The sequence below is a fragment of the Malaclemys terrapin genome, chromosome 1 (genome assembly GCF_027887155.1).
Source record: "Malaclemys terrapin pileata isolate rMalTer1 chromosome 1, rMalTer1.hap1, whole genome shotgun sequence".
Taxonomy (NCBI): Eukaryota; Metazoa; Chordata; order Testudines; family Emydidae; genus Malaclemys; species Malaclemys terrapin.
The window spans coordinates 44,021,955-44,047,870 of NC_071505.1; the positions used below are offsets into that span (position 1 = coordinate 44,021,955).

The 25,916-nt window shown below is 47.3% G+C and overlaps 1 protein-coding gene across 2 annotated transcripts in view; it reads left to right on the forward strand.

Annotated features, from left to right (window-relative positions):
* Positions 1-13,590: 13,590 nt before the first annotated feature.
* TSPAN12 (tetraspanin 12) overlaps positions 13,591-25,916 on the forward strand; it is a 74,542-nt gene continuing 62,216 nt past the window's right edge. The window contains exons 1-2 of one of the 2 annotated variants that reach the window (XM_054023430.1): positions 13,591-13,799; positions 14,421-14,558. In XM_054023430.1, coding sequence (XP_053879405.1) covers positions 14,493-14,558 — 66 coding nt within the window. In that variant the 5' untranslated portion in view covers positions 13,591-13,799; positions 14,421-14,492. Of the gene's footprint in view, positions 13,800-13,827; positions 13,994-14,420; positions 14,559-25,916 lie in introns of those variants that run through there. The other variant, XM_054023439.1, reaches the window with a different exon arrangement.

Consider the following 25,916-nt stretch of genomic DNA (forward strand, 5'->3'; position numbering starts at 1 on the left):
TTGAAGTACATAGTTATGAAATATTACTATTTCTCTTGCAGTAGAACCAAAAAACCCCCAACAAGAATCAGAGGCCCAATGTATTAAGCACATCACACAGAGATAACACTGAGGCAGTCCTAGCCACAAAGAGCTCAATGCACTGAAAACAGACAGAAAAATGTGGGGGGGAGGGATGTGGGAGGGGGTCAGAAGGGTTTCTTTTCCCCCCAGTAAATAAAGAAATGGCATTTATTTGTTTTAGTTCTGCTGTGAAAACTTGGCCACATGTCTACACTATTCACTTTGGTCGGCCCAAGTTAGGCCAGGATACAGCCACTGAAGTTAGTATATCGCTTGGGCATGTGCATACTTGGCTGCATGTGTTGGTGCTGCACGTACTCAGCAGGAGTGCTTGTGTTGATGCAATGTATGGTGCATCATGGGTATGTATCCCAGTGTGCCATGTGCCAGCCTCTGGTGAAATGGCTTTTGGGAAATTTTCGCAATGTGTTGCAGGATAGAAATGACTCAGTCAGGGATCTCTGGGAGATAGTGCTCAAGTTCCCAACAAGCAACTTTCTCCATCCGATAACAACATCTATATCCCATAATTTTTGCACCTTGTTTAAAAAAACCCCACAAACCCATATGGCACTTTTCTGTGTCTGCCATCTCTGACAGAAGCATGGGGCTGGCAAAGCTCTGCACTATTCTCATGAACGTTATAAATACAGGATGCACAATTCTCCTGTAGTTACAGACCAATAGGCAGTCCATCAACAACAGGGGACATGATGATTTCTTGAAGGACAGTTTTCTAAGGGACATAGTAAAAAAAACCCAAACAATTCAAGGCTGTTGGTGGCATTCATGTGGCAGCTGCAGACAGCGGAGCACTGCCTCTGAGCCTGAGAAATGAGCATTGACTGGTGGGATCACATTGTAATGCAGGTTTGAGATGATGAGCAGTGGGTGCAGAACTTCTGGATACAAAAGGCCATGTTCCTGGATCTGTGTGCCGACCTCACCCTAGTCCACCAGCCCAGGGACACCAGAATAAGAGCTGCGTTGACAATGGAGAAGCGAGTGGTGATTGCATTGTGGAAGCTTGCAATGCCAGATTGCTACCAATCAGAGGGAAATCATTTTGGAGTTGGAAAATCCACAGCAGGGCTATTGTCATGGAAGTGTGTGTAGGGCTATTGATTGTCTCTTGCTACACAGGACTGTGACTCCAGGCAATATGCAAGACATAGTGGATGAATTTGCAGCAGTGGAGTTCCTGAACTGTGGTAGGGCAGTAGATGCATGCACATCCCTATATTGGCACCAGCCCACCTTGCCACAGTGTATACATCAACAGAAAGGGTTACTTTCCTGTCATAATTCAAGCACTCGTGAATAACCAGGACACTTCACCAATATCAATGTGGGCTAGTCAGAGAAGGTGCATCTTTAAGAACACAGGACTGTTCAGAAAGCTGCAAGTAGGGAATTTCTTTCCCAACCAGCAAATTACCATTGGCAATATGGAAATTTTAACACTGATTTGGAGGGACCAGTGCTTAATTTGTGCCAGAACTGAGCCCCGGCACCTCTAGGCTTGGCCGTTCATAGCCCCAGCACCTCTGGGCTTGGCGGTTCATAGCCCCAGCACCTCTGGGCTTGGCGGTTCATAGCCCCAGCACCACTGGGCTTGGTGGTTCATAGCCCCAGCACCTTTAGGCTTGGCGGTTCATAGCTCCAGCACCTCTGGGCTTGGCGGTTCATAGCCCCAGCACCTTTAGGCTTGGCGGTTCATAGCCCCGGCACCTCTAGGCTTGGCGGTTCATAGCCCCAGCACCTCTGGGCTTGGCGGTTCATAGCCCTGGCACCTCTAGGCTTGGCGGTTCATAGCCCCGGCACCTTTAGGCTTGGCGGTTCATAGTCCCGGCACCTCTGGGCTTGGCAGTTCATAGCCCCAGCACCTCTGGGCTTGGCGGTTCATAGCCCCAGCACCTCTGGGTTTGGCGGTTCATAGCCCCAGCACCTCTGGGCTTGGCGGTTCATAGCCCCAGCACCTCTGGGCTTGGCGGTTCATAGCCCCAGCACCTCTAGGCTTGGCTGTTCATAGCCCCAGCACCTCTGGGCTTGGCGGTTCATAGCCCCGGCACCTCTGGGCTTGGCGGTTCATAGCCCCGGCACCTCTGGGCTTGGCGGTTCATAGCCCCGGCACCTCTGGGCTTGGCGGTTCATAGCCCCGGCACTTCTAGGCTTGGCGGTTCATAGCCCCGGCACCTTTAGGCTTGGCGGTTCATAGCCCCGGCACCTTTAGGCTTGGCAGTTCATAGCCCCGGCACCTCTGGGCTTGGCGGTTCATAGCCCCAGCACCTCTGGGCTTGGCGGTTCATAGCCCCAGCACCTCTGGGCTTGCTGAATCAGTTATGAAAGTAAAAAATTGCTTGAGCCCCAGCACCTCTTTCATTACAAATTACGCACTGGGGGGGGGGGGGGGGGGGAGGGGACCCAGCCTACCCCTTGCTCATGTCCATACACAACCGCACCAAGGAAAGAATCAACTATCAGCTCAGTATGTTCAGAATGACTGTTGAACATGCTTTTGGTAGATTGAAGAGAGGATGACGGTGCTTACTCACTTGATGGAATATTTTTCTCACTGAGATCCAACAGTTATAGCTTCCTGTTGTGTCCTGAATATCTGTAATGTAAATGGGGAAAAGCTGACACCAGAGTGGAGGTGGAGCAGCTGTGCGCTGCCTCTGAACAGACAGACATACAGGCCATTACAAGGGCCCAGTGGGGAGCTATGCAGTTGAGGCTTTGAAAGAGCACTACCAGTCAACCACAGTAGTGTTCTGTGCAGAGCATTTTTGGGGGCTGGAGCTCTGAGAACTGCAAAGAATTGTGTAGTGCTCACTTTACATTTATAATTATGACAGTGTTTCAGAGGTGACACATGGAGGAGGGGTCACACGGGGTCAGGTGCCCCCCAGATTTCTGCCTTCCCTTTAGAACAGAAGTTTTAAAACTGCAAGGAGCATCCCCCCTAGGTTGGCACACTTCACAGTTTGAAAACTGTTTCCTGCCTCCTGCCAGGAGCTGGTGGATCGGAAAGCTGGTGGGAGCCATCCAGCCCACTCAGGCCCCTGGCTTTCTGCGCTGTTGGAGATGGGGCACTGGCTGGCTGCCTGCATAGCCAGGCACTCCCCATGCACAGGGCCACCCAGAGGATTCAGGGGGCCTGGGGCAAAGCAATTTCGGGGTCCCTTCCATAAAAAAAAGTTGCAATATTATAGTAACACGTATTTGGAAATGTAAAAAATAACCAGTGAAATACATTCAAAAATTAATTTTTAATAATTTGAAAATACACAAAATACATTATTTAAAAACATTAAATGCTTTAATAGTATGTATACATTTGCAATTACATAATGGGCTGTCGCTGGGTGATGGTGATGGTTGGTGCCAATGAGCTGTCGCTGCCTGGGGGTGGCGCTACTGTTGCTCAAGGCTGGGTGGGGAGCTGGGCTCTGGGTTGGGGGGTGCCCAGCTCAGAGGGGCTGGGCTTGGAGCTGGGGGTCAGGGCTGTGGGGGGGATGGGGTCGGGGTGTGTGTCTGGCTCAGAGGGGCTGGGCTCAGAGCTGGGGGTCAGGGCTGTGGGGTGGATGGGGTCAGGGGGTGCCCGGCTCAGAGGGCCTGTGCTCGGAGCTTGGGGGTCAGGGCTGGGGGTCAGGGGAGATGGGGTCAGGGGGGTGCCCGGCTCAGAGGGGCTGGGCTCCGAGCTGGGGGTCAGGGCTGGGGGGGGGGATGGGGTCGGGGGGTGCCTGGTTCAGAGGGGCTGGGCCTTGAGCTGGGGGTTGGGGGGAGCCCAGCTCAGAGGGGCTTACCTTGCCACCTCCCCCCTCTCCCAGAGCCTCAGCGAGCTGCATCCAGGAGCTCTTGCTGCTCGGCCCGCCGGAGCTCGCAGCCCTGCCCCCTTACCACGCAGCTCCGAGCGGCGGGAGTTCAGGCCCCGCCCGAGCCACGCCACTGCAGCGCTGTCCAGGGCCGCTCCTGGATGCGGCATGCTGAGGCGCCGGGGGATGGGGGAAGGCGAAGGCGGAGGCGGGGGGGAGCCGCCGACATTCTCGTGGGGGCCCCTGTGGGGCCCAGGGCAAATTGCCCCACTTGCCGCCCCCCCCCCCGGGGCGGCCCTGCCCACGCCAGGCAGACAATACAGCTGCAAGCTGCACCCCTGACAAACTCTTGCCTGTCCTGCTAAGAAACCTGGCACCGGCCGTCGTTGCCCTCTGGAGCCAGACCCTGCCTGTGAAGCCCAGCTGCCATGAGATGCTCCCATGGCACTTGCTCTCCCTCAACCCAGAGACAATGTGTGGGTAGTCATATGCCCCCCACACCCTTTAAATTGTGCCCCCTCACCCTCAAGAATTACACATTGTCTCTGCCTGAACCTATGAATTATGTGGCTCTTGGTGTACATTTACAAGTACTGTTTGCTTTGAGGACTTCAATACCTTCTGCAATATGTATTGTGAACTAATAAAAATAATTTTATTCTTGAGAAATAGAATGAGTGTGAAAAAAACAGTACAGGAAAACAATGTGAAAAACCTACAGGCAATACCTATTTAACATAAATTAACAGAATGGAACTTCAAAATTGGAAAGGAAGCAAACTTTTTTGTCCATTTCAAGACACAAATATAGCCCATTGTGGCTACACAGACACCAACTGTGGTTCTCCCAGATCAGCATATGTAATGCTGTGGTTTTCTTTGCTGTCCCCCAGTGTGGAGTGATGGAGTAAGAATGAAGCCCATGATGCCATATGGTATGTTGTTGGGTGTAAGAAGCAGTCACTATGGAGTTCTGCAAGCACTGCAAAGTGTGGAAATTCTGGGATTTTTGAACCTATAGGTCTACTATGGTCTGCAGCATTTAGATTTGCTGCTTGAGAAGACCCATTATGTCCTGGTGTTTTTCCCTTTCCTTGTCCTGCTAGGAAACCTGGGCCTGTCTCCTGTCCTCTGTTTCTTTGTCCATGCTGTCTGTCAGAGTAGTCCTCCAAGTCCTTTCCTCATGGTCTGATGCAGCACTGGCTTTGCAGGATCTCGCTGAATATGTCATCTCTAGTCATCTTCTTTCTCCTTCTTGTCAGGAACAGGCATTCTGTGGATGTGGCGGGCATCCCTCAAAGCCACCACACATCAGAAGCTGCTAATAAAAACATGCAGGTGTGCTACTGGATTTATAGTCACAGTGAAAAGGGAAATATATGTTTCAGAACTGCCTTCTCTTATTCCCATTAACACTCAATAAGAAATGGTTATGGATGCCTCACATTTGGGGTGCCTTAGCAAAGCACCACTCTCCAGCCCCAGTCATGGTAAATATGGCCCACCAGGTGCAAGGGTGATGGGGAAGGCTGTTCTGTTGCATGAAGATATAAAATTTCAGTCCCTATTTCAATGGAGATGTGTATAGGGCCCTGACACTATTTTCTACAGACAATGGTGGTTTTAGATGCTATCTCACTCCTAAGGGTCACAAAGGCACAGAGAGCACAGCTACTATTAGCATCCCGAAGCCACCTGGGCCTACATGCTGCTAGCCTGTTTACTGCAAGGGTGTCAGCCAAACTCATTGCTGAGTGGCATGGGAAAGTCTCCTATCATGGAGGAAGGAATGAGGCAGCCATCCCTAGAAATCTTCAGGAGAGGATTGCAGAGTGCCTCCAGGAAAGTTTCATCGAGAGATCTCAGGAGGATAAAAGGAAAATCCCTAAGTACAAAAACCAAAGTGTTCCACATCCTCCCCCCACACACACCTAATCCATCAGGGGATTGAAGAGCAGATGCCAACTCTACCTTTGTTTGTTGTACCACTACCACTTCTTGTATGAATAAAACAATGAAAAGTCAGTACTGTTGTCTTGTTAACTTTGGGGTAGGCTAGACACTAAGGAAAAATGCATGCGCACGCTTACCCTTCATCAGAATAAAACAGTCTCCATTCAGATCAGTCTTAAGTGTAGTATGGCTCTATTGTTTTACTGGACTGAGTGATGGGACACTTTCCTATTCCTTCCCCCCCCCCCCACCCAGAAAGCCCTAGCATTTCCTCTGTCTACTTAAATACTTGCCCTGATAAGCCCAAGTAAACATCTCCATCTCTCACCCACAGACTGAGATGGTTCTTTGAGGTGGGCAAGACCACTACTTGACTCTCTTAACACGGAGATAAGCCCTTTTCTGCCTAGTTTAATGTGGAATATGTACACCCCTCACAAGCATGCTGTTTGTTAGGCACAGAGGAACTTCAGAGCATAGTGTGAACTTTATCTTTTTCTGGCTTCTGGAGGTGGCATATTTGTTGCTGACATCTTAATTTGGGGGTCGAGGCCATTTATTTCTGATTGACTTTAGTTCCCTCATTTGTGTTGTTAAGGAGCTCAGATAATGATTCATCCTTTTTTTAAAAAAGTAACAAAAACAAATACAGAGGTACAGAAAAAAAGTGAGTTTATTATTTATTTACTTAGATAAATGATTTTAAGAGAAAATTTGTGCTCAGTTTTTTATTTCCCTAATTTCTCTCTACATCATTCCTATGTTTTCCTTTTTTTGTTTTATTTAAATAATTTTTTGTTGTTCAGAATTTTTCTTCATTCCATAGGCCTTCCTGGTGCAAACACTTTGCACATGCTTAACTTTACACATGTAACTGTCCCATTATACAAAGTAAGGCCCTAATCCAGCAAACACTTAATCCTGTGCTTAATTTTAAACATATTAGTAATCCATTCTGATGTACCAATGGGGTTATTCATGTGCTTAAAGTTAAGCATTTCTGTAATTATTTGCAGAATCCGAGCCTAAGTGTTTGCTGAATTGAGTTTTTGCTGTTTGTGTACATAAATCCATCCAGTCTATGATAATATTCAGTTATAAACAAACATATAAAAAGGAATTAATAGTTCAGTTTTAATCTGATCTCAAAATTATACAAATATCACAAACTGGTGAAAGCCCATGCTATTGTATGAGTGTAATTTATAAAGTAGAAAAAAGCCAAAGATGTCTGAGAACTTAAGAATTGGACAGTAACAGACCATGAATTCCAGTGAGGATTGAACCTAGTAATAGTCTAAACAAGATGAGCTCTGAATCACGCTTGTAGCTGTTTCCATTGCTTCACACTGGCCCAGACATTCTAGGCTTCAAAGTGACAACCCTGGAATCTTATATAGATAAAAGGGACTAGGGAGTTTCCACTCTGCTTGGAAGAGTTACAAACCTAGAAGTGGGGATGGAGACAGTGTAACATATTACAGTTAACTGTTTAAGAGTTGCCTTGTGAGGGACAGATCCAGCTATCAGAGTCTGCAAATACATATACACAAGTAACTATTAACCTGAGCAGCCTCAGAGTCCCATGGGACACCTCACATGCTTCAAATTATATATATTGTATGCAGATATGTGCGTAAGCACAAATACCCATGTGAATAAGTTTACTTATATGCATAAGTGCTAAGCAGCAAGTAAAATAAGTATTATTTATTGTTTTTGTAAGCACAATAGTGTGGATCATGCTTGACATTCAAGAGGCAATGTCCTTTGCCTCATAATATTAGGGACTCATTCTACAGAGGCTTATACACATAACTTTACACACGTGGATAGTTTCATTCAACTCAGTGGTGCTACTCATATGAAGGAAAATACACACATGTAACTATATTTGTTTTTGTAAATTAAAGAATTGTCACTTGCCAATGGAAAAGTCTTATTTTAAAAGAATTAAAAAGCAATTAGAGTAAATGGGTACCCCCCCCCCCACCAAGCTGGAAGTCAAGAATACTGAATGAAGTTTGTTGCAATTAACCAGAAGCAAAACAGAATTAAAAAATAAAAAATAACATAGCTTGCCTGAGGTTTTTTTGGGGGTGGGCGGGAGGTAGAGGGGTGCAATGATCAACTAGATTTATGGTTTAGCTAAACTGCTTTATAAGCGTGGGAACTTCTTGCATATTTATTGTCCAGTTTTGGTATCATGGAAATTTTGCAAAGACTAAGGTTCTGGTAGCAAGAAGTGTTCCCAGGAGACCTTTCTTTGGGACTGCAGAGTCTGGCAAGCATTCATAAATGAAACCTGTTTTCTTTATTCGAAGAGTTCCTTTATGTTTTGTAACAAATCTCTTCTAGATAGTTTTGCTATTCAAATAGGAGGGAAATGATGGAAAATATCTTAAAGCAGACTGTTTACCCTCTTTCTTATTATAACACAGAATTAGATCAGAACGGGAAATTGAAGTTATTTGTTCTTTATCAGGTAGAATTAAATGATCAGTTTGTTTAACACTATTTCTAAAAAAATAATAATCACAGATTGCCTGAGACATCCTCTCATCATCAAATATATCAAAAGGCAATAGCTCAGAAAGAGGAGAGTTTCAAAGGTATCATTTTTAATAAGAAAAAATAAGAAAACTATGCGTCTGATTTTATTCTTCTTTAGTCTGTGGTGAATCAGGAATAACTCCTAAGTCAATGAATTTAGGCCAATTTAAATCTGGTATAAGTGAGAGGAGAAGCAGGCACTTTGTATTTTAAGAAATGTTTAGAGGTTTATCAACAAGTGTAAGATACCTGGAATAATTTTACAATTTGTTTTCTTAAAAAAAACCCTGGAGCTAAAGAGGCTTGTCCTCTTTCCAAGTATAATCAAAACACATTATTAATTTGTATTACAGTAGGGTTTATAGGCCAGGGCCGCCCAGAGGATTCCAGGGGTCTGGGCTCTTCGGCGGCGGGGGGCCTCCGCCGCCGAAGACCTGGCACTTTGGCTGCGGGTCCTGGGGTGGAAGGAAACCCTGCCGTGGGTCTTTGGGGCACTTGGGCGGCGGGTCCCAGAGCGGAGGGACCCCCCCCCCCGCCGCTGAATTGCCGCCGAAGACCCGGAGCGGAAGAAGCTCCAGGGGCCCGGGCTCCATGACAGTTTTCCGGGGGCCCCGGAGCGAGTGAAGGACCCCGCTCCAGAGGGCTCAAAAAACTCTCGTGGGGGCCCCTGTGGGGCCTGGGGCAAATTGCTCCACTTGCCCCCCACTCTGGGCGGCCCTGTTATAGGTGCCAACCAAGTTCATTATTTCTAATTTCCTTTGAGATTTCCCATGTGTAACATTTTATTTGAATGTTCTTGGTTCACCTTTTAACTTTGTTCTAGTCTGAGTCACAGCAAGGATTAAAATATATCAGGAGGCTAGCAGTCAACCAAACATTTTAAGTGTTTGCTTATTTAAATGTGAACATGCATCTGAAAGTGTCCAGAGGATTCACTGATACTTTACATACATGAAGTTTTTCCATCATCAAGTAGCAGGAATCCCCGTATGCAAACCAGAACATTTCACTTAGTCTACTTTGTGCAGAGTCAGTACCAAAGAAGAAAAAGCAAATAAATCCATTCAAACTAGTTTCTGTAACAAAGTCAATCAGGCACAGACATTAAGAACAAAAGTGTGTGCTTTTCTTTTAAGGCTAAATTAGGCAACCCGTACTCACATAGGTGAGTATTTGTATAGAATTCCCTTTGGGTCAGATCCTCAGCTAATGTAAACTGGTATAGCGCCATTGGCACTATATGTGAAAGAAAATGCAGAATCAAATGAAGTAAAAATCTTAAGTGAATTCACGTGTTCCACAGAATCTCTATGGACAGTAATTTCATGCTCTAATAAGAATATAACATTAAGGATCTATTATCGACCACCTGACCAAGACAGTGACAATGAAATGCTAAAGGAGATTAGAGAGACTATCAAAATAAAGAACTCAATAATAATGGGGGATTTCAATTATCCCCATATTGACTGGGAACATGTCACCTCAGAACGAAATGCAGAGACAAAATTTCTTGATACTTTAAATGACTGCTTCTTGGAGCAGCTGGTACAGGAACCAACAAGGGGAGAGGCAATTCTCGATTTAGTCCTGAGTGGAGCACAGTATCTGGTCCAAGAGGTAACTATAACAGGACCACTTGAAATAGTGACCATATATAATAACTTTTAACATTCCTGTGGTGGGAAGAACACCTCAACAGCCCAACACTGTGATATTTAACTTCAGAAAGGGGAACTATGCAAAAACGAGGAGGTTAGTTAAACAGAAATTAAAAGGTACAGTGACTAGAGTGAAATCCCTGCAAGCTGCATGGACACTTTTCAAGACACCATAATAGAGGCCCAACTTATATGTATACCCCGAATTAAAAAACACAGTAAAAGAACTAAAAAAGAGCCACCGTGGCTTAACCACCATGCAGAGGCGTAGCGAGCACCCTCCGTACCCTCCGACCGGAGGGGGCCCCACAAGGAAGGGGGCCCCTAAAAGTGGCAAAATAAATACCGCATTCCAGTTTCTGCATTGTAAGGGGCCCCGCCCGGACATATGTTCGGAGGGAGCCACGTTCTTTGTTGCTACGGCCCTGCCACCATGTAAAAGAAGCAGTGGGAGATAAAAAGGCATCTTTTAAAAAGTGGAAGTCAAATCCTAGTGAGGTAAATAGAAAGAAGCATAAACACTCCCAAATTAAATGTAAAAAATTAATAAGAAAAGCCAAAAAGGAATTTGAAGAACAGCTTGCCAAAAACTCAAAAGGTAATAACAAAATGTTTTTTAAGTACATCAGAAGCAGGAAGGCTGCTAAAATCCGTTGGGGCCCCTGGACAACCGAGATACAAAAAGAGCACTTAAAGACGATAAAGTCATTGCGGAGAAACTAAATGTATTCTTTGCTTCAGTTTTCACAGCTGAGGATGTTAGGGAGATTCCCAAACCTGAGCCGGCTTTTGTAGGTGACAAATCTGAGGAATTGTCACAGATTGAGGTGTCACTAGAGGAGGTTTTGGAATTAATTGATAAACTTAACAGTAACAAGTCACCGGGCCCAGATGGCATTCACCCAAGAGTTCTGAAAGAACTCAAATGTGAAATTGCGGAACTATTAACTATGGTTTGTAACCTGTCCTTTAAATCAGCTTCTGTACCAAATGACTGGAAGATAGCTAATGTAACACCAATATTTAAAAAGGGCTCTAGAGGTGATCCCGGCAATTACAGACCGGTAAGTCTAACGTCAGTACTGGGCAAATTAGTTGAAACAATTGTAAAGAATAAAATTGTCAGACACATAGAAGAACATAAATTGTTGGGCAAAAGTCAACATGGTTTCTGTAAAGGGAAATCATGTCTTACTAATCTATTAGAGTTCTTTGAAGGGGACAACAAACATGTTGACAAAGGGGATCCAGTGGACATAGTGTACTTAGATTTCCAGAAAGTCTTTGACAAGGTCCCTCACCAAAGGCTTTCATATAAATTAAGTTGTCATGGGATAAGAGGGAAGATCCTTTCATGGACTGAGAACTGGTTAAAAGACAGGGAACAAAGGGTAGGAATAAATGGTAAATTTTCAGAATGGAGAGGGGTAACTAGTGGTATTCCCCAAGGGTCAGTCATAGGACCAATCCTATTCAACTTATTCATAAATGATCTCGAGAAAGGGGTCAAAAGTGAGGTGGCAAAGTTTGCAGATGATACTAAACTGCTCAAGATAGTTAAGACCAAAGCAGACTGTGAAGAACTTCAAAAAGATCTCACAAAACTAAGTGATTGGGCAACAAAATGGCAAATGAAATTTAATGTGGATAAATGTAAATACCCTTCCTCTCTAGGGAATGACTATAGGGTTCTATCCTACAGCCTACTCTTATTCCCCCCCCCCTTTTTTTTATGCCTAGCCCAGCTCCTCTTGCAGGTGGGCTTCATCAGCCATTAGGCCTCATCTGCCCTGACTCTTCTCGGGGTGCAGCCTGTCACAAGGTTAATTGGCCCTTTTTACGTAGTCAAGCCTTGTAGGGGGTACACACCCCATCACAGGCCCCATTAGAGCTGAGATTTAACTCATTACATGTTGTCTTTTTCTCTGTAGTCTTTCATTAGCAGTTGTATAATCAGCAGCAGAAGTTTCTATCTTTGAATAATACATTTTGAAGTTTGTTTCCTCCTCCTAGTAAAATAAATGTAGTAAATGTCTTTTCTTATCTTTTTTGTCTGAAAACTTTATTTTATTGTTCTCTTTCTTATTCTGTTCTATTGTATTCAGATTTTTATATTGCATTTATCACTATAGTATCTGAACATCTTTATAAGTGTTTAGTGAACAATTCTTGGGTATCCCAAATATTTCTTATATAATAATTTTTCATTTCTGAAATATGAAAATTAATATATAAAATGTTGAAAATACTCTATTGACATCAATGGAAAATTTATCTGCTTTCAGGCTGCTGGATTGGGCACAGAACTTTACCGTTTTGACAAGTACCATTTTTTTTTTAGACTGATACTCCATTGTGGAGTTAAAAAATACACTTACGCTTATGGGCCAAGTCAATGGGAGTTTTGCCTGAGTAATGACTGCATGATTTGGTCCCTTTCTTAAATAAATTCTGTCCCATTTCTAAGTTGCTACTTTCCTCTTTCACCACAAATGAAATGAATCTTCTGCATTCAGACTTATTTGGCATTCAGACTCACCCAAAATAATTTCCTCTGCATTGTCTGAGGATTTCAGATGGGTTTACTGCTGACTGTAAGGGGGGATTTAATTTCTGAATTTTGAAGATCTTCCTTTCTATTAATTAGAGATGGGTGGAGGAGATGGTGTTAGGCTCTTTGAAACCAGATCTGGGCTAGTTTTAGACTAGGGTTCATGTTCAGATTCAATAATTATGAAATCTTGTGACATTTAAGTCAATCTTGCAAGAACATCTATTCTTGTGAGATTTTTGCCACTCTGGGCCACAATGTCACAAAAACAGCTTTTCACCTGAGATTTCAACTGCATCCAAGGCAGAACCAGAAAAGAAAGAGCACTTTAGGTTTTGGATCTGACTCAGAACCAAAACCATACAAGCAGATTCAGATCTGGGGAGTAGAATCCAAACTCTTACCCACTGAAATTTGAAAAAGTTCAGAATTAGGGTTTCTTTTTTGGCCCATATCTAACTTAAATACATAATAAATATAATAATAAAATAAAATAATAATAATAATAATAATAATAATAATAATTCAGATATCCTTTACTCCCTTCCCTAACAATAGGCACACATAGCCTGCAATCTGCATAGGGTATCTCAGGGACACACACAACTTTAAGCAACTTGTTCTCATTTGAACTCATGGCAGGGCATAAATTAAGCACGATGGAGCCCTCTAGTACATGCCTCGCCTGGCAATGGGCCGCATTGTGTTTTTATTGTGTTTGCATGGAGTGGTGACAGTGGTTCTGAGTTCCCAACTCTTTAAGAATTGAATTCACCATCAAAATGATCTTTTCTGCACAGCAGCAGAAGCCATGGTGCGCGGGACCAGAGGCTAACAAGTTTCCTCACCCCAGCAGGGTCACAGGGACGCTGAGCTAACGTGACCCCGGGGGTGGAAGAGAGGGAAGCTCAGCTGAGTGGCCTCTAGGACCCAACAAGCGCCCGGAGCAGGCTCTGGAGCATGCGTGGCAGTGTGTGTGCAGCTGGCGGCGGCTACTGCCTTGTCCTGCAGAGCCGCGGAGGGCTGAGAAAGGGGGAGGGAGTGGAAGAGACTTTCCAGTAAGTGCCCAGCACTTTCCCTGCTCGCAGGCAGTGTGTCGCGCTCCCCGGAGATGAAGGTCTTGACTTGGTGCCGCCCTTCCCTGCCCCGCTGAGTGCCAGCCAGCGAGTGGGGCGCACAGGGCTGCTCCCAGCCCACGCGGTAAGTGACTCTCCGCCTCTCCTCCCCACGGCGAGCGCCTCTTTCCCTGGGAGGGGACTGAGGACGCTTCCGAGCCGCGCGCTAAACTCGCTGGAGCCAGCCTGCGCTCCCGAGCCCCTGCCTCTCCGCCCGCAGCCCCGAGCGGGCACCGGGGCAGGGGAGCTGGGGGCGGCCGCTCTGGGACGAGGCAAGCGGTGCGCGCTGAGCAGCATCTCCGGAGGGGGCGGGGAGGGTGACTGACTCCGTGTCCGCGCTCTGCCCCTTCCCCGGCGGCGCGGCCCCGACTGCCTGCAGGGCACCGCTCGCTGGGGCTGCCAGCCCTCGGGCCGGGGCGCTCCGCCTCGTCTCCCCCGCAGGGACTGGCCGAGCGGGGCTGGGCGGGACAGAGGCAGACCGGGGACTTACCTGGAACTTTGGCTACCTCCCTTCGGGGCCGTCTCCAGCCCTGACAACCGGCAGCGAGCGAGCGAGGGACCTCTCCCCCCGCTAATTCTTCCGAGGCTGGCCCGGGGGGCAGCGAGAGCCGGCCGCGCACCTGGGCGTGCCCGCTCCGCTGCCCCTCCGGCTGCCTGTGCTCGGCCGCCGACGGACCGCGGTGCTCTTCTCTCCCTTCTCCTGCAGGTGGCTGGCGGCCTCGCCTCGGGTGGGAGGATGTGGTGAGAGGATGGGGCGTTCTGCCGCCGGCGGCTCACCATGGCCAGGGAGGACTCGGTGAAGTGCCTGCGCTGTCTGCTCTACGCCCTCAATCTGCTCTTTTGGGTGAGTCGGGATGAGCCGGCCCCGGCACAGCCAAGCAGGTGGCAACGTCCCGGCTAGAGTTACAGCCCCAGCCAGCCGCTAGTGCGCCAGGGGGCAAAGCCGAGCACGTATTAACGGAACGGCAGCACGCCTCCATTCAGAGCAGGGTACAAGTTGCCTTTCTGGGCTCCTCTGGTCTAGGCTACCAGCCGGTCACCTCTGATCGGGGAAGCAGGGTGATTAAAGACCCTGGAAACTAGTTGCAAATAAAATTGGACTTGATTTTAACCTGGGGATATAAATAAGTGCGTGTGTGTGCATATGTGTCTATAGACAGAGAAGGGAAATATCCAGTGATGGGCTAATGCTGGATTTCATGAATTTCGTAACATCACATGAATGAATTGACTCCTGGTTGTCCCAAACACATCCGCATTATTTACTCTATGAGGGTTTGATCCAAAGTCCTGCGAGTCCTTCCCTTATCTTCAATGGGCTATGGCTCAGACAATCTATAGTGTATTACCTTATCACATAAGGGGTGGGGTGATTTTTTTGTTGTTGCTTTTGTTTTGTTTACAGATTTTTAGTCTAAGCTCTATTTATAGAGGCATCATGGTTTCTGAAACTCCCCCCACAAGGGGGTGTGATCAGCACTGGCCCCAGAAGCTTTTGCTGCCCATAGTGCATGATGTAGATCAGGGGTCAGCAACCTTTCAGAAGTGGTGTGCCGAGTCTTCATTTATTCACTCTACGCGTGCAAGTCATACATTTTAATGTTTTTAGAAGGTCTCTTTCTATAAGTCTATAATATATAACTAAACTATTGTTATATGTAAAGTAAATAAGGTTTTTAAAATGTTTAAGAAGCTTCATTTAAAATTAAATTAAAATGCAAAGCCCCCCAGACCGGTGGCCGGGACCCAGGCAGTGTGAGTGCCACTGAAAATCAGCTCACGTGCCGCCTACCCCTGATGTAGATTCCTCAGTCTTCAGTCACTCTCTCAGATTGAAATGCGCCTCATCCCCATAATTGGGCTTTACATGGATTAAGTATAGAAGGGTTAAAGGCAAAATACATCCATTGGATCTACATAAACAGTGTTTGTGTTACTGGCTCATCCCAGCCTCATTCATGCCCATTGTGCTGGCCTATGAGGAGTTGGTGTGGAGATTCACCAGGCATGCAGGAAGTGTGCACAAGCTAAATGACATAATTTAGAGCTGTCCTGAGATGGCTGACAGTTAAACTGGGAGCCATTCTGGGTTTGGAGTGGGATAGGAAATTGTTAAGTAGTATTTGGTGCAAAGTGGTACATTCTTTGACATGATGGAGTGCTCTCAGGGTGCCTGAGCGTGATGCTAGCCAAACGCTATCAATTGGTATTGGTTTTGTTTGATAATGAGTTTGCACCATTTTCGTAAGTGTTCATTCCCACTTTATTTTATGGGCTGTGTGTTTAAAAAATAAACCCATGTAACTCGATGAGGAAACTTTCTTTTTTTAAGCACATGCAATTACTTCTGGCACCCTACTCCTATCCTCTCATATCATGAACACATTGCACAGAATAATCTATGAGTGAGAATTTATAACAAAAATCCTCATGGTCAAGAGGCAGGATAGTCTTGTGGTTAAGGCATAGGACTTGGGAGAACTATATTCAAGCCCAGCTCTGGCATAGACTTCCCATGTGACACTGGGGAAGTCACTTAAATCTTGGCACTTCATTTCTGCTTCCTCACAACAATGTTGTGAGAATAAGTTTAATGTTTGAGAGATGCTCAGATACTGTGGTGTTGAGGGCCATATACCATAGACACCTAAATAGGTGCTTGTGGACATGTCTCTCACTAACTATTAGAAGTTAGTAAGAAATTTCCCAAATGTACAGGTTATTACATTACTGGGTTTCTTTCACTTCTTTGGTACTGGGCACTGTAGTGGACTGGTTGAACCATTGGGCTAATTCCTATGTTACATTGAATTTTTTGGGTGTGCATACTGTTTGATGCATTTGAGAGATTCCGGTTTCACAGAGCTTTATTTATTTATTTTAAATAATGAGATTTCTGGAGCACTGTGCTGTTGAGCTTGCTACAATACTATGTGTTATTTCCTTTAAGGTCCTAGAAAGTAGTAGTTTGGAAGTGAAATATAAGAAACCCCCCCTTCTGCATTCAGCATCACACTTGAGTAGATGGACAGCTCTTAGACACATGTATTGGATGTGGCCCCATTCTGCCATTCACTCACTGCTCATACACCTCACTCTACAGCTACTGGTTCATCCCCTAACTTATGAATCCCCCCACTCGCTGAGTCCCCATTCACACCTCAGTTTATCTCTTCTCACCAACTTAATCCACTCTCATCTCTTCTCCCCTCCCCAAATGCATCCATTCTCTTCCCAGTCCTACCAAATCTATTACCTCAGCAACAATTTTTGAAAGCTGCAGCAGCCAACTAGGTACCTCCCATATTTCACGTTTGACTGTGAATCTTTTCCTGATGGTGGATGTCTTGCCTCTCATGCTGACTGCTGCATTCATAATGCCTCTGCCTCAGTCCTGGGCTTCTTCGCTTGCTTATGAAATCCTGCTGGTATCCATAGAGGCGGCTAACAAGCTTGGTGTCATTTGTTCTGGTCCATGGGCCTGGAAAGCTGACAAGGGACATTAAGTGGAGGCTGGCGCTGTTCAAAGGAGAAGGCCACCGGATGGCTGAGCCCAAGTGTTCTGAGGAGAGGAAGCAGGCCTGGGGGGATTGGCTGTCACAGTGTTGCTGCTGACCCAACAGCTGAAGTCCTGTTATCACCTCAGAATCTCTGCTTTCATTTTTACCACCACCACAAAAAAAAAAAGAAAAAAAAATTTCTAGCCCCTTTATCTGCAGCTTGAAAATGTCAACCCTCAAGTCTCCAACACCAGAAGTCAAAAAGAACAATGAAAAGAAAGCAGCACTCTTCTTAAATTTTGTGACTGGAAAGTCAATCTCATGAATTGAGAGGGGGCTGACTCCTGATTTTTGAATGCTTGGGTTTGGTCAGACTGGAAGCTAGAAGATTCATTGGGAGCCAGTGCAGCTCTTTTCACTGCAGGTTTTTTACTGGATCTGCTGCTGAACTGAGGCAGTACATTACAGGTCTGGCAGTGTAACAGCAGTCCTATTTTATACTCCATTGGTGTGTTAAGATTTTCTTCAGAACGTTAACGGCTAGAATTATTTTTTTTAAACAAGGTTAGTTTATTTGGGAATGGATGGTGTAAGCTAGACTTGACTGGGAAATCTTTCTGCTCACCCTAGGGATGTGGGATTTTCCAAGACTGCTATGGTATAACAATGAGCTTTAGAAACTAACTGCCCAGCCTGATCTTCAGAACAAGAATCCTTCCCACTGTTAACAATAACGTGTGTTACCAAAGCTTGCTGAACTAGGCCTGGGCACTGCACTCAAGCAGTCACATGATAAAATAATAGCATGTGAATGTGTAATCAAATAATAGACGTTGCCAGCATCAGCAGATGAGTTGCAGGACTGTACCACAGATGATTCAGAGACTGAAGCAGTTTTCTACAACAAATCATGTGTACCATATATAAAATTAAAATAGTTAGAACTAAAATAAAAAAATTGTCCAGCCCATTTGGTGTTGGTGATTCTTCATGTATAAAGAAGCAGATGAGTACAACTGTTCATCAACTCAAAGCAAAAAGAAGATGAAAGTCAGAGTTGTGTGGCTGGAGGCAGGGGTAGATGTAAATGGGCTCTAGGTGTGCATTAAAATTATACTCACACTTCCTTTTTTTGTGGACAGCCATGCTCTGCTCCCCTCTCTGCCCTGACCACATTTACATTTGATAACTAAAGTCAATTTTAACGAAATGTCTTTTGAAAGCAAATTGCTTGCTGATGTTTGGTACAGTGCATGTAGTGGATATTGTTACGGTACTGTTCTATGAGTCTCCCTGTGCCCTTGTCTTTAAGGGTTTGAACACACACACATTGAAGTCAATGTTCACTTGAATAAAGATGGAGCGGGGGATCTCTTGTCTGTGGAGGGTCTTTTTTTGCTGGTTGGTCACAGTTATAATAAACACCAGCTCAGAGTAAGCACGGGATGGCAGGAAGCTTAGACAAGATCAGCTTATTGTAAATGTGCAGGGCACACATTACTTTGGAGCTGTTAATACAGTAGCAGTTCTGTACTGGCAGACACAATAGAGGTGTCATAAAGATAATTTTCTGCCATCTGTGTAGCTCTAATGTTTTGCAGAAACCTTAAGCTCTGGGATATACAGGTCTGAATTCCTCCAAGCAATCCTAAAGGGACTTTTCACTCTGGCTGCTTTGGAACTGGTGTCCCTTACAAATGCTGATGCTGCCACCAAATAGCTTCATGACTAGTGGTCTAGGACAGTGGTTCTCAATCAGGAGTCTGGGGCCACGAGCAGGTTTCAGGGGGTCCTCCAAAATAAACCAGAGAGCAGGGCCGGCGTTAGACTCGCTGGGGCCCAGGGCAGAAAACTGAAGCCTGAGCCCCACCACCCAGGGCTGAAGCTGAAGCCCAAGTAACTTAGCTTTGCAAGGCCCCCTGTGGTGTGGGGCCCCAGGCAGTTGCCCTGCTTGCTACCCCCTAATGCTGGCCCTGGCTTTTAATCTGCTGGATATGCAGAAAAAACAGTTGTTGTGGCACAGGTGGGCCTTGGAGATTTATAGAATATTTGCGTGGGGGGCTCTGAAAGAAAAAGGTTGAGAACCCCTGGACTAGGAGAAGCCTGTCCTTAATGTGCCCAGCCATAAGGTCCATCAAGGTTTGCTTGAAATAACTAGGTAATACAGCAATTATATTTTTTTAAATCATGGTTTGAGGGACCTAGCCAGGATTTAGTGATATTCTCTCTCTATTTCACTGAGTTGCTGTTTGGCTGCAGGCTGGTGATGGGACTACCTTGTATCTATTTGAGCAGGCAGATTACACTATGGAGATAGGTATTTTTTCTCCTGTAGGAAGATGATAGCATCATTATTCCTGAACTCTAGTTTTGAGACATCATCAAATGGACGTGAGATTGCCTACATCCTCCATACTAGGTGCAGGCTGATGGCCTGGGTCTGGGAGGAGCAAACACAAAAATGTTGTTATGCTATGTGCCATCCATGCAGCCATACCAGCATATGTAGCATGGAATTCTATGACATTGCCATCAGCAACTATATCTTCTCACAGGGAAGACCATGTGCATGTGGAGCTCTTTAAGAAGATGTCATGCCTGGTAGAACTGGCTAAAGTAACCACAGGTCTTATTGGGAAACTGCAAATGTGGAAAGTTGCTTTTAGACACGGTCATTTTCACATTTTGGCTGCTGTCAGGGACCTCAAATGCAGGGGGAGAGAAAGGAGCTTGTCAGCTACTTTGCTATGATCACTTGTAGCTTTTCCGTAGTGTACAGTTTAATGCTTTGTGCTTGAAAAAAGACCAGGAACTAAAGCCAATAAAAGAACTGTGTTGAGGAATTCTGATAGAGGCAGCTGTTTCTGCCACTGCTGACCTACTGGCCATAACACTTAAGCAGTCTGTAAATGGCCTATTGCTCCACAAGTCTGTAGTGAGGTATACCATCCAGCTCTCTCAGCTGACCAAAAGAATGATTGATTTTTTTTTTTTTGCCTTTGCTGCTTCAGAAAGTTCTGAGGCAGTCTTAGTAAGGGAGGAGGATGGGAATGATGTTGCACTTGCTAACATGTAGCTGCAGCCTCCCTCAGGGTATGTCTACACTACGAAATTAGTTCGAATTTATAGAAGCCGGTTTTATTGAAATCGGTTGTATACAGCCGATTGTGTGTGTCCACACAATAAAATGCTCTAGGTGCTCTAGTCGGCGGACCGCGTCCACAGTACGAGGCTAGCGTCGACTTCCGGAGCATTGCACTATGGGTAGCTATCCCACAGCTATCCCACAGTTCCCGCAGTCTCTGCCGCCCCTTGGAATTCTGGGTTGAGATCCCAATGCCCGGATGATGCAAAACAGTGTCGCGGGCGGTTCTGGGTACATGTCGTCAGGCCCCTCCCTCCCCCGTCACAGCAACGGCAGACAATAGATTCGCGCCTTTTTACCTGGGTTACCTGGGTTACCTGTGCAGACAACATGGAGCCCGCTCAGCTCAGCTGAGCTCACCATCACCATATGTCCTCTGGGTGCCGGCAGACGTGGGACTGCATTGCTACACAGCAGCAGCTGCTAACTGCCTTTTGGCGGTAGACGGTGCAGTAGACTGGTAGCCTTCATCGGCGATCTGGGTGCTGGCAGCCATGGGGCTTGCCTTTTGGCAGTAAATGGTGTATTACGACTGTTAGCCATCCTATTACAAGTCGGGTCATCGTACGTTAGCAGAGTCTTCCCTGAGCAGCCGATTGTGCAATAGGCCTGAAGACCATCGTCATACACCGCCCCGTATTTGCTGCCAAGCACCCAGAAAGATGCCGAGGGCTATCAGTCACGCTGCACCGTCGTCTTAAGATGTAAAAAAATAGATTTGCTCTGTATTCATTTGCTTCCCTTTGCTCTGTATTCATTTGCTTCCCCCTCCCTCCGTCAAATCAACGGCCTGCTAAACCCAGGGTTTTCAGTTTAATCTTTGGGGGGGACCAGTCTGTGACAGTTGTTTGTGTCTCTCCCTGATGCACAGCCACCGTTCTTTATTTTAATTCCCTGTGCCTGTACGCCATGTCGTCACTCGGCCCCCCTCCCTCCTTCCCCTAGTCCGTCAGATACTACGTTTGCGCCACAGCTCAGAGAGCCGAGAAGCGGTTCGCGCCTTTTCTTTGAATTCTGGGTTGAGATCCCAATGCCCGGATGATGCAAAACAGTGTCGCGGGCGGTGCTGGGTACATGTCGTCAGGCCCCTCCCCCCTCATCACAGCAACGGCAGACAATACATTCGCGCCTTTTTACCTGGGTTACCTGTGCAGACAACATACCACGGCAAGCATGGAGCCCGCTCAGCTCAGCTGAGCTCACCGTCACCATATGTCCTCTGGGTGCTGGCAGACGTGGGACTGCATTGCTACACAGCAGCAGCTGCTAACTGCCTTTTGGCGGTAGACGGTGTAGCATGAGTGATAGCCGTGGGGCTGGCAGCCGTAGGGCTGCATTGCACCAGCCCCTTGCAGGCGATGGTATATTATGACTGGTACCCGTCATCGTCATACTGGTATGGCTGTCAATCATGGCCACCTGGGCAGACATGCTACTGTTTTGATGATGATGGTTACCAGTCGTAATATACTATTTTCTGCCAATTGCCCAGTATTGTCTGCTAAGCACCCAGAAGAGGCCGAGGGCGATGCTGGGTGCTGGCGGACGTGGGGCTGGCAGACGTGGGGCTGCATTGCTACACAGCAGCAGCCCCTTGCCTTTTGGCAGATGATGGTATATTATGATTGGTACCCATCGTCGTCATACTGGTATGGCTGTCACTCATGCTGCACCGTCGGCTGCCACCTTAAGATGTAAAAAATAGATTTGTTCTGTGTTCATTTGCTTCCCCTTCCTCCGTGAAATCAACGGCCTGCTAAGCCCAGGGTTTCCAGTTTAATCTTTGGGGGGACCATTCTGTGTGACAGTTGTTTGTGTTTCTCCCTGTTCCTGTACCTGTACGCCATGTCGTCACTCGGCCCTCCCTCCCTCCCTCCCTCCCGCCCTCCTTCTCCTGGTCCATCAGATACTACTTTCGCGCCTTTTTTCTGACCAGGCGCCATAGCTAGCACTGGGATCATGGAGCCCGCTCAGATCACCGCGGCAATTATGAGCACTATGAACACCACGCGCATTGTCCTGGAGTATATGCAGAGCCAGAACATGCCAAGGCGAAACCCGGACCAGGCGAGGAGGCGATTGCAGCGCGGCGACGAGAGTGATGAGGAAATTGACATGGACATAGACCTCTCACAAGGCACAGGCCCCAGCAATGTGGAAATCATGGTGTCACTGGGGCAGGTTGATGCCGTGGAACGCCGATTCTGGGCCCGGGAAACAAGCACAGACTGGTGGGATCGCATCGTGCTGCAGGTATGGGACGATTCCCAGTGGCTGCGAAACTTTCGCATGCGTAAGGCCACTTTCATGGAACTTTGTGACTTGCTTTCCCCTGCCCTGAAACGCCAGGATACCAAGATGAGAGCAGCCCTCACAGTTGAGAAGCGAGTGGCGATAGCCCTGTGGAAGCTTGCAACGCCAGACAGCTACCGGTCAGTCGGGAATCAATTTGGAGTGGGCAAATCTACGGTGGGGGCTGCTGTGATCCAATTTGCCAGGGCAATGAAAGACCTGGTGATAGCAAGGGTAGTGACTCTGGGAAACGTGCAGTCAATAGTGGATGGTTTTGCTGAAATGGGATTCCCAAACTGTGGCGGGGCCATAGACGGAACCCATATCCCTATCTTGTCACCGGAGCACCAAGCCACCGACTACGTAAACTGCAAGGGGTACTTTTCAATGCTGCTGCAAGCCCTGGTGGATCACGAGGGACGTTTCACCAACATCAACGTGGGATGGCCGGGAAAGGTACATGATGCTCGCGTCTTCAGGAACTCTGCTCTGTTTCGAAAGCTGGAGGAAGGGACTTTCTTCCCGGACCAGAAAGTGACCATTGGGGATGTTGAAATGCCTATCGTGATCCTTGGGGACCCAGCCTACCCCTTAATGCCATGGCTCATGAAGCCGTACACAGGCAGCCTGGACAGGAGTCAGGACCTGTTCAACTACAGGCTGAGCAAGTGCCGAATGGTGGTGGAATGTGCATTTGGACGTTTAAAAGCGCGCTGGCGCAGCTTACTGACTCGCTCAGACCTCAGCGAAAAGAATATCCCCATTCTTATTGCTGCTTGCTGTGCGCTCCACAATATCTGTGAGAGTAAGGGGGAGACATTTATGGCGGGGTGGGAGGTTGAGGCAACTCGCCTGGCCGCTGATTACGCGCAGCCAGACACCAGGGCGGTTAGAGGAGCACAGCAGGGCGCGGTGCGCATCAGAGAAGCTTTGAAAACGAGTTTTGTGACTGGCCAGGCTACTGTGTGAAACTTCTGTTTGTTTCTCCTTGATGAACCCTCCAACCCCCCCCCCCCCCCCCCCCGACCCGGTTCACTCTACTTCCCTGTAAACCAACCACCCCACCCCACCCTCCCCTCCCGCTTGCAGAGGCAATAAAGTCATTGTTTTTTCACATTCATGCATTCTTTATTAGTTCCTTACAGAGGTAGGGGGATAATTGCCAAGGTAGCCTGGGATGGGTGGGGGAGGAGGGATGGAAAAGGACACACTGCATTTTAAAACTTTAACTCTTATTGAAGGCCAGCCTTCTGATGCTTGGGCGATCATCTGGGGTGGAGTGACTGGGTGGACGGAGGCCCCCCCACCGTGTTCTTGGGCGTCTTGGTGAGGAGGCTATGGAACTTGGGGAGGAGGGCTGTTGGTTACACAGGGGCTGTAGCGGCGGTCTCTGCTCCTGCTGCCTTTCCTGCAACTCAACCATACGCTCGAGCATATCAGTTTGATGCTCCAGCAGACGGAGCATTGCCTCTTGCCGTCTGTCTGCAAGCTGACGCCACCTATCGTCTTCAGCCCGCCACTTGCTCTGTTCTTCCCGCGATTCAGCCCGCCACCTCTCCTCTCGTTCATATTGGGCTTTTCTCATCTCCGACATTGACTGCCTCCATGCATTCTGCTGTGCTCTATCAGCCTGGGCGGACATCTGCAGCTCCATGAACATCTCGTCCCTCGTCTTACATTTTCTCTTTCTAATGTTCACGAGCCTCTGCGAAGGAGAAACATTTGCAGCTGGCGGAGGAGAAGGGAGAGGTGGTTAAAAAAGACACATTTTAGGGAACAATGGGTACACTCTTTCATTACAAGGTCGCATATTTCGGCTTGCAGGCAGCCATCGTAGGCCACAGTGTTTTGGCTTTTTTAACCTTCTTAACATGCGGGAAAGGTTGCAAACAGCAGCGCATTTCCCATATCAAGGATGACTTGGGTTGTCCATTTAAAATGGGGTTTCAATGTAAAAGGAGGGGGCTGCGGTTTCCCGGTTAACATGCGGCACAAACACAAGTAAACCCCCCCCACCCCCCACACACACGATTCTCTGGGATGATCACTTCACCCCTCCCCCCACCGCGTGGTTAACAGCGGGGAACATTTCTGGTCAGAAGAGCAGGAACGGGCGCCTCTGAATGTCCCCCTTAATAAAATCACCCCATTTCAACCAGGAGAGCTTTCTGGAGATGTCCCTGGAGGATTTCCGCTCCATCCCCATACACGTTAACAGACTTGCTTGCTTTTTTTTTGTAATGCTTACAAATATTTACAAAGTTACACTCACCAGAGGTCTCCTGTGTGCCCTGAGGGTCTTGGGTGAGTTCGGGGGTTACTGGTTCCAGGTCCAGGGTCACAAACATATCCTGGCTGTTGGGGAAACCGGTTTCTCCGCTTCCTTGCTGCTGTGAGCTACCTACAGTACCTCCATCGTCATCTTCCTCATTCCCCGAACCGTCTTCCCTGTGTGTTTCTCCAGTGAGAGAGTCATAGCACACGGTTGGGGTAGTGGTGGCTGCACCCCCTAGGATCGCATGCAGCGCCGCGTAGTAGCGGCAAGTTTGCGGCTCTGCCCCGGACCTTCCGTTTGCTTCTCTGGCTTTGTGGTAAGCTTGCCGTAGCTCCTTAATTTTCACGCGGCACTGCTGTGTGTCCCTGTTATGGCCTCGGTCCTTCATGGCCTTGGAGATCTTTTCTAATACTTTTCCATTTCTTTTACTGCTACGGAGTTCAGCTATCACTGCTTCATCTCCCCATATGGCGAGCAGATCTCGTACCTCCCGTTCGGTCCATGCTGGAGCTCTTTTGCGATCCTGGGAGGACTCCATCACGGTTACCTGTGCTGATGAGCTCTGCGTGGTCACCTGTGCTCTCCACGCTGGGCAAACAGGAAATGAAATTCAAACCTTCGCGGGTCTTTTCCTGTCTACCTGGTCAGTGCATCTGAGTTGAGAGCGCTGTCCAGAGCGGTCACAATGAAGCACTGTGGGATAGCTCCCGGAGGCCAATAACATCGAATTCCGTCCACACTACCCCAATTCCGACCCGCAAAGGCCGGTTTTATCGCTAATCCCCTCGTCGGAGGTGGTGTAAAGAAACCGGTTTAAAGGGCCCTTTAAGTCGAAAGAAAGGGCTTCGTTGTGTGGACGTGTCCAGGCTTAATTCGGTTTAACGCTGCTAAAGTCGACCTAAACCCGTAGTGTAGACCAGGCCTCAGATTCTGAAAGGCCTTTCCTTTTATATGTGAGATGGGAGTAAATCTACTGCCAGTACCTTAGTT